Source organism: Halichoeres trimaculatus, unplaced genomic scaffold (genome assembly GCF_033239565.1).
Source record: "Halichoeres trimaculatus isolate MK-OKI-2021-1 unplaced genomic scaffold, fHalTri1.1 fHalTri1_scaffold_4, whole genome shotgun sequence".
Lineage (NCBI taxonomy): Eukaryota > Metazoa > Chordata > Actinopteri > Labriformes > Labridae > Halichoeres > Halichoeres trimaculatus.
This window is the reverse complement of record NW_027437182.1, coordinates 40,453,333-40,462,832: the sequence shown is the minus strand read 5'-3', so window position 1 is coordinate 40,462,832 and position 9,500 is coordinate 40,453,333. Positions and strand designations below refer to the sequence as shown.

At 40.0% G+C, this 9,500-nt stretch overlaps 1 protein-coding gene across 4 annotated transcripts in view; it reads right to left on the bottom strand.

The window, feature by feature from the left end:
- Nucleotides 1-8,071: 8,071 nt before the first annotated feature.
- The window catches only part of ptprfa (protein tyrosine phosphatase receptor type Fa), a 147,219-nt gene continuing 145,790 nt past the window's right edge, over nucleotides 8,072-9,500 (bottom strand). For all 4 annotated transcript variants that reach the window (XM_074667903.1, XM_074667904.1, XM_074667906.1 and 1 more), the window contains one exon: nucleotides 8,072-9,500. This exon is cut by the window's right edge and continues 34 nt beyond it. In XM_074667903.1, coding sequence (XP_074524004.1) covers nucleotides 9,466-9,500 — 35 coding nt within the window. In that variant the 3' untranslated portion in view covers nucleotides 8,072-9,465.

Genomic DNA, 9,500 nt, shown 5'->3' with positions numbered 1-9,500 from the left:
CCAGAGATGGACCAAAACTAAAACAATAAAGTTATACACACAAACAAATCACCCGTACGGCTGTCGGGCTCGGCCCAGGGGTATGTGCCCGTGCATGTCCGGGTCCTTACGCAGGACCCGGACCCACTTCTCTCAACCTAAACAGCCAGTGCCTGCTCCTGGGCTCCGACAGCCCCCCTCCTCCCCCCCTCCCCCCCACCCAGCCCAAGTATGGGACCCCAAATTATAACTCTAACCCTAACCCTCTACTCTAAACCTAACCTGTCTCTTTATTCTAAACCTGACCTTAACCTAATTTCTAACCCTAACCCTATCTCTCTTTAAGCCTAAACCTAACCTAATTATTAACTCTAACCCTATATCTTTCTCTTCTAAGTCTAATCCTAGCTTTTTTTCTAACCCTAGTCATGTAAATATTATTACATTAAGCCTAATTCACGGACCAAATCCCAAACCCAATTGTGTGTCTTAACTCCGCCCACCCACTATAAAAGCAACTGCGGAGACAAAGTGAAGTCAGAAGAGAGTATTGCAAGGAAGGAAAAGCTAGAGGAACAGATATGAAGGCCAAGAAGGCAGACAAGTCAAGAAAAGACAAAGAAGAAGAGAGTAAAGACCAAGGGGGTGCCAAAGACAAAGAGATGAATAAACAAAAGTACACAGAAGAAGAGCAGCTAAAAGAAGCTAGCCTAAGTAATAAAACGGCTCAAGATACGCCTGAGGAAGACACAAATAAAGTCGAAACGTTGCAACAAAATCTTGAAGCCAAAGAAAGAAAGCTGAGCAAAGCAAAAGAGAGAACAAACAGGGAACGCGATAGAAAGAGAAGGTCAGAAAAGGAAAAGTCAAAAGCAAAGCAAAGGAAGAAAAAGGGACAGACTTCAGAAACAAAACACTTTGATCCACAGTTGCTGGACAATTTTTACGGCAGACCACCGCCACCACTGTAAAACAGCTGCTGAAGACTGTAAGAGTGGCCCAGGACAGATTCCCCGAGGCCATGGTCTTGGTCCCTGTCCTCAACTTTTCCCGTCACCTGCCAAAGGCCGAGCAGCAGGTCATTAAGGCCCTCAACCAGTTCATCTTGGAGCAGCTGGACTTCATCCCTGAACTCCCCAGCAGGTATTTTGGTACTGAAAGGGACAACATACATTGGTCCCACCGCACAGCCAGTAAAATGCTAGATCACTGGTTGAATCACATTGAAAAAACAAAAAACTGAGGAGCCCCGTAAGCCTGTTCTTTCAGGAGGGGTTCAAAAATGTCATGGTTCTAGCAAAGAAAACTAAACTCACAACTGGTCAATTAGCTCTGCTAAATAGAGGTCTTAACTTTATCCCAACTAGAGGCAGCAATAAAAACATCAGACCCCAGGCCAGACTCGACCTCCAAAAATATCACAGAACATTAAAGTTATGGGCTTACTATGAAGACAGGGGAGACTCCCCTGACACAAAAACGCCTTTTACCTCCAAATCCAGCTGGACTCCTCCAGAGCCCAGCCTGCCTCCCCACATAGGGGATTTAATCAAACTGGATCTCAGTTACTTTGATAACTCTTTTGAAGTCCTCAGAGTTCAGACTAATCTCACGCCTGAGGAGAATCTGGCCCTAAAAGAATTAAACGAAAACAAACAAATCATAATCAAACCTGCAGACAAGGGGAGTGTTGTTGTTGTGATGGACCTGGATCAGTATTTATGGGAGGGAAACAGACAACTTAATGATAAAAAATATTACTCCAAATTAAACAAACCCATCTATCCAGAAACGTTCACTCAGGTCACCCGAATCTTCCAAAAAATCTATGAGAAAAAATTAATTAATGCAAAACAACGAAATTACCTGATAGGTGACTCTGAACCCAGGCCGAGGAGGTTCTATTTGCTCCCCAAGATCCACAAAGACCCCGCTTCTTGGAGCAAGCCCTTTCAAATCCCTCCAGGGCGCCCCATAGTGTCCGATTGCAGCAGTGAGACCTACAGATCTGCTGAATTTATTGACCACTTCCTGAATCCTCTGGCCCAGAAGCACCAAAGTTATATCAAAGACACCTATGACTTCATTCAGAAGATCAAAGATCTCCACATCCCTGCAGGCTCCCTGCTGTTCACTATAGACGTGGACAGCTTGTATACAAATATAGAAACCAAAGAAGGGATTCAGGCCGTGAGGGAGGCCTTTTACAAATTTAAAGAAAAAAAGAGACCTGACAAGGAGTTACTAGAACTCTTGGAGATCAATCTGACCCGAAACGATTTTGAATTTAACGGGAATTACTTCCTGCAGATTAAAGGTACTGCCATGGGTAAAAAGTTCGCCCCTGCTTATGCAGATATCTTCATGGCTTCCTGGGAGACAGCGGCCCTCAAAAAGTGCAGCAAAAAACCCCTGCACTACTACAGATACCTAGATGATATCTGGGGCATTTGGGCCTACTCCCAAGAGGATTTCATTGTTTTCTTCAACATTTTGAATAATCACAATCCCTCTATAAAATTAAAATATACCATTGACCCTGATTCTGTGAACTTTCTGGATACCACAACCTTTAAAGGACCTAAATTCACCTCAAACAATCAATTAGACATCAAAGTGTACTTCAAAGACACAGACACACATGCATTATTGCACAAAAGCAGCCATCACCCCAGACACACTTTTGCTGGTTTAATTAAATCACAACTATTACGTTTCCACAGAATATGTACACAAACAGAGGACTTCAAGCAGGCCACTGGGGTGTTGTTTTCCGCTTTGTCCACCAGAGGGTACTCCAGGACCTTTCTCAGAAACTGCTTTAAATCCTTCCAGCAGAGCAGGCCCATGACAACCTCCACCGCTCTCCCATTTGTCACCACCTTCTCCCCATCCACGGTGAAGCTGGTCAAAAACATCAAAAACAATTTGGAACTAATTATGAGCACACAGCAATCACAGGGGACGATCAGAATTATTGCTGCCTTTAGGAAAAACAAAAACCTGAGGGATTACCTGGTGAGGGCGGCGATTAAGACAGACTCCCACCCTAAAGACAAACACAGGACAAACAGACATGATTTTTTCAAACAAAATAAATGGGTTTATGACTCTCATCATAGAAGTGTTTACCCTACAGCTGCATATGGTACTGTTTCCTCCAGGAATTGTGTCTACTTGATCACCTGCAGAATGTGTGGTTTGAGGTATGTTGGAGAGACACGTCTCCCACTACACACACGCTTTGTAGCACACAAACACAACATCTTGAGACACAAGAACACTGACCGTCACGTGGTCCGACACTTCATAGCCCATGGGTGGGAGTCTGTCCAGGCCTCTGTCCTGCAGTGCAACCCGCACTGGTCCACAGCCCAGAGGAGGAGGGCTGAAAGAGGCTGGATCAGTCAGCTGAATACTTTTTACCCCACAGGGCTTAATGAGAGGGTTTACTTCCACCCCTAGCCTGAACCTAACCCTTAACCCCCTGAGTGTATAATCCCTCTCTGTTTTTCACTCCTAATTTTGGCCCCCCCCTCTCTTTTTCTCCCCCCACTCCACCCCCCTCCCCCTACCCTCACCCTAACCCTAACCCTAACCCTAACCCTGACCCTAATCCTAACCCTAACCCTAACCCTAACCCTAACCCTCACCCTAACCCTAACCCTAACCCTAACCCTTCACCCCTAACCCTAACCCTTAACCCCTAACCCCTAACCCTAACCCTAATTTTCAGAACCCGCCCCAACCCCAACCTGGACCCGTGGTGACCTGGATGGCGTGTGCATGATCACGCCATCCTTCGGATGGCGTGATCCAAAATTTTCCCTCCCCTAACCCTAACCTAACCCTAACCTAACCCTCACCCGAACCCTAACCTAACCCTAACCCTCTTCCCTCTCCTTACCCTAACCTGTGGGGCCCCAGGGCCAATTCCAAATTTAACACTTCTGGCCCTAACCCTAACCCTAAATTTAACAATTCCAGCCCTCACCCTTAGCTGTGGGGCCCTGGGGCTACCCCTAAATTTAATCACTCAGGCCCCACGCCTAAACCTAAGTTGTGGGGGGCTTAGGATAATTATTATTCTTCTTTAATGACCCCCTATCCCAACCCCAACCCTTACCAGTCAGGCCCCCTGAGAGATCTTGATGGAGCGTGATAAATATTCCTTTCTTTCCATGCATAAAATCCAAAAGACTAAACTTGACCTTTTTTCTAATTTAACGAAACGTATTTATTATTTTTTTTGGTTATAAAGTGTTTTTTTTGAATCTTTGAAAAGTATGATTGTTTAAGCAGTGCATTGACAGTGAACAGAAATAGTTGTTTCATATTTAAACCCAAACAGGAGGCTCGGGTCAATGAAGGCTGAACCTTGTGTCACCTGAAGAGGCAGGATATACAGGGGCCAATTTTCTGAAGACCTGGGGAGGCAAGAGCTGCCTTTACATAATGCCCATCCAGCACACACTGGATAATACTCCCCTACCCTTCACAGCTCCAGAGTTTCAGGCCATGCCAAAAGCCCACTGTGTATCATGCCAGGAGTATGTGCCCCTGCAGCTCCCCAGCCTCCACGTTGAGACATGCACCCAGCCTAAAGGCAATGATGAGGTATAGCTTGCTCACAAGCAAATAGCATATTGATGTTATTTCTCTCTTTTCATTGTACTGGCTGGTGTTGTCAACATGTAATCGCTCAAATTCCACACCAACAAGTGGATGGTGGTATCACGTAAGCTTACCAAACATGCTATTAATGCATTTTTAATACCTCTGCCTTATGTTCACTTTAATAGACCAAATGTGATGATGATGATAATGACGTCATCAACTTGGATGCTGAGGATGCTGAGGTTGCGGTAAGCTATCAAGACAAATGTTACTAAGGATGGAGGTTAATATTACTGAGACAGAGATTCATGATTTCATTACCAGACATGTATGAAATTAATGACCCAATGATATCCTACAGGTGTCCAGTGATGTGCAGTCATCATGTTTGGAGCAGAAGGTGAGCGGACTGCAGTGTTTAATCAAGTGATTTCTGTATCCTATAGGTGAACAGTTTCTAAGATATGATGTTTATGATCCAATGACATTTTACAGGTGTCCACTGATGTGCAGCCAGCATCTTTGGAGAGCGAGGTGAGCAGACTGCAGTGCAAAAACAAAGGTCATCTGTTTCATTTTAAATAAAATTTATTATTGCATTTATTCTAGAGGTTAATGTTTTATCCTTTATTATTATTCTTATTATTATCTTCTATCCTGCAATCTTGAAAAGCAATTTTTGACCACTTTGGTCTGCCTGGAGTGTACAATTACAATATGTGCAACCACCAAGCACCAAACATGAAGTACTACTAATTTTACATAAAGGTAAACACTCCATGTACATATTTCTATTTTGACTCTACCTTTTACGTAACTTACTTATAATAAATAAATGTTACTTACTCTTCAGCTATGTCAAAACACTCCTCAAAATGGCAACCTTCTCATCCATGGGCTAGAGTTAGGGTTTAAAAGTTCTTACATTTTGAATAACCAGTGCATTTTCTTGTCATACACAACAATTTAAGTATTGAAGCACATATAAAACATTGGTACTTAAGAAGTATATTTCCTTCATGTCCTTTTTTGTTTTTTTTTTTAAATAAGTACTTTAAGTTATTTCTTATCTTTATAGGTTGCTTGTCCACTGTGCTGTGAGCTGTTTCCAAAGGATTACATTCTTGTACATGCCGGTGTCTGTGGGGAGAGGTAAAAGCAATTTCAAACTAATTTTTGAAACTATATGTATATATATATATATATATATATATATATATATATATATATATATATATATATATATATATATATATATATAGTTATAAGTTTCCCATGGTCATGATATTCATATAAAAGTGTGCAATTAGATGACTTGTTTCCAGCCTTGGTATTAACAAAATGTTCTTGGCAAATGTTTTTTTAACGTTTTTGGCTATTGTATTTCTTCTCTTCCTACTCCTCACCTCTTCTCAATTCTTTTCTCTTTTTCTCTTCCTCTCTCTCTCTTCCCCTCTTCTCCTCACCTCTTCTCAATTCTCTTGATTTCACTTTTCTCCTCAATCTTCTTCTTCCACTCATTTCTTTCCCCCTCTCCTCATTAGTTTCACTCCTCCTCCTAATCTCATCTCCTCCTTCCCAGGGGCGTATTTAGTGATTTGGGGGCCCAAGGCAAACCCAGTCAATGGGGCCCTCCATGTCCTTGTAACTCATCTTCCTCAGAGCTGGACTGGCCTTCCCTGGGTCCACTGTCTCTTTCCCAGAATCAAGGCATGAGACAGTGCTAATCTTGTACATGCTAACTTAACACAACTAAATGCATTTCCTCAAGTTCTGTACTTTAGTTTGATTTTGAAAAAAGTGAATCCATCATTTAGTCCACTTTGTCCTAGATTTGAAATCTTTTATGGTCCATTGACAGCTTATTTGTCCCACAGTGGGGAATTTACAGAGTAACAGGAACAAACAAGAAAGGATGAAGTGAAAAACATTACAATAGGTAAGTATTGAAAACAATAATTTAGTAAAGAAAAATTATGTAAATATCAAGCACAACATCAAACTGGAAAAAAAATCTACTGAAAGAGGTGATATTTACAGTTAGCATACTTTTTGGTATTACTATTTTAAAGTTAATGTATTTTTATTTGACCCCCTGTCCAGTGAGTTATGTATCCAACAAAGAGATTTTGTACAATAATGTTTATCACCAACTCAAGAAGTTTGATTTAGAGAAAATGATCCTGTTTCCTGGGCTAGATAAAGTCCTTAAAATCCTAAAAGTCTGATATCTTTATCTCAGATCTCAGAGCAACATTGTTTTTATTTCACACTTGGTTGAAAAAAAAGAAAAAAAATGGGGAAAAAAGTGTTGTTGTTTTTTTGTTACCACTTTCTTCCTGAATCAAATGTTCAGATGTGTTGTACCATGGAATAGCCCATTGAATAAGAAGGGAGGGGGACTGCCCAAAACCATCATTAAAGATTAAGCCTTTTGATGGATTTTGAAGCATGTGAAGTAAGATTTAGAAAAAAGAAATGCTTTCAATTGAAGAGAACTTCATAAATCAGTTTTTAAGTGATGCTTTGGGGGCCCCTGGGAATCTTGGGTCCCCGGGCAACTGCCTGTGTTTGCCTAATTGTAGCTAAGCCCCTGCCCATCAATAGATGACTAGACCAAAAATATAAAAACAAATATACAAAAAAACAAAATATTGTTTGGGCTGTCGGGCCCAGCCCAGGAGTACAATGCCTGTGCAAGTTTGGGTTCTTACACAGGACCCCGGACTCAGTACCCTCCCCCTAATCCTAACCCTACTTTTTCAATATTAGCCGGGCAGAAAACATTAATTTTTAAAAGAGATTACGTTGTTTACATTTTAAAAGATATACATTTCACAAAGTTATATTTAAGTGATATTTTTATTAATATATTTATTAATATATTTATTATTATTATTATTATTATTATTATTATTATTATTATTATTATTACTCATACATTTACAGGGCAAATACAGATTTACTCATATTTCTCTAAAATGCCAAAGTTAAGCTTTTTTAGACCAGGGGAAACAACAACAACAACAAAAAAAAAAAAGACAATAGTACTCTGTATTCTATATGAGCTAACACAAGGTAATCGTCACTACGCTTGCTTACCATGACAACAACAACTTTTCCAGTATAAGCCTAGTAGAAAAAACAGATTTTTAAAAAATGAATGTCATTAAATAGTTATAAATATCACTAATTGATAGTTGCACATGCTACAAATAACACCATTTCTCTACATTAAGCTTTAAAACATCACTTTTTCTGCAGATTTAGAGAAATATTTGTAGAATATATTTGTCAAATATTATAGATAAATGTTTATGTATAAATACATACTTTTTTACCATAATCCATGCGATTAATGAAAAATGTACTTGTTCGTAGATGTGAGAATAAAGGGTGTCACACTTAGCATAATGAACATAGTATGTTATAGGGTGTAGAAGAACGGGTTCAATGTCAGAAATAAAGACAAAACTGCAAAATAATATGTCCTTTTATTTATTTTTCATACAAAAGACAAAAGACAGTGCTTCCTGTACAACCAACAGACCAACTGAAGTCTTATTCACAGCGACAGAGCCAGGTGTCTCCCTGTTACAAGTTGCTGGGTGAAGAAATCTGAAACAAGAACTTTAAAGAGAGGTCTTCAGGGACTGCCAAACACATTGTTGTTTTGATGTCTTTCTGATATTTGTAGACTAAGGGAACCAATCCTTTCTGCCTTTGTCTTTGAGAAAACGAAGACCACAGAAGAAACCAAGATGTCGAATTTGTTCCCTGATATTCTTTGTACATGAAATCAGTTTTCATTGCTGTCACACTCATTTAAAGAAATGAAATTAAAAAAATCTAATAGTTATACCTGAGTCAGTGCATAAAAATATACGGTTCAAAACCTTCTGGGGAGCTAAATATGACTTTAAATAAGGCCAGGCTTTAAAAAACGTCACCTTTGTTAATAAACCTCACCTGATTATTTTCTGATTTGATTTGTCTGAACATTAAGATGTAACAGAAAATAGAAATATTGGCAAACGATGGTAGGAAAATAAAATGATTAGCAGCTGTGTTTAAGCATTCCCAAGTTTGAACTATGTGAGAAGTAAACGTTTGTTTCCTAAAAATGATGTAATCAAAAATGGGGAAAAACTTAACCATTAATCGAATAATAAGTTATGATATACTGATAAACGAAAACGGTTGTGTTCAGCTATGTATGGAAGCCCATTTTTGCCATTTAGCAATTAAGTACTAAAGTTTGGCTCTGCTCAATGTTTTACCCTATTTAAGGGCTTATTATGAGACAAAAACTGAAAAGTTTGAGAATTTTTTTTATTTCAAGATCAATTTCTTTTCAATCCAGTGTGGAGTTTCTGATGTTAGCAGTTAATGTTGACATGGTATGGGGACAGCTCCTGACGTCCATTATGACACTTTTACCTTACCCATTCAAAAACGCCTGGCTCTGATTCTGTTTGTCATTATTTAGGACTGCTGAATTCATACTGGACTTTGCATTAAGCTAGCAAATGTACCCACCCACATGTTGGTAAGAGAATTACGGACCTAAAAAAAACCCATTTGAAGGATGTGTCCAGAGGAGCTAACAGATGTTGATTCATTTGAGGTGTGATATAAATTAACTCTGGACAATCATCCCATTAACTGCTGGTAAAACTAGTCCAAGAGAGTCAGGATCCTGCCCTGCCTACCGGTTCCCTTTCAGTCTACTGTGTTTCCTTCTCAGGCCATGGTCTCGCCAATCCTCCTTATTGCATCTTTAGCAGGCCACAGAGACTGGAGGACCTGAAGGACCTGAGCTACATGGGTAAGGCTAAAGGCAAACACAGCTCTTCCCGGGTGGCAGAATTAGGCTGTGTAGTGGTCAAAGCTTCCCAGGTATT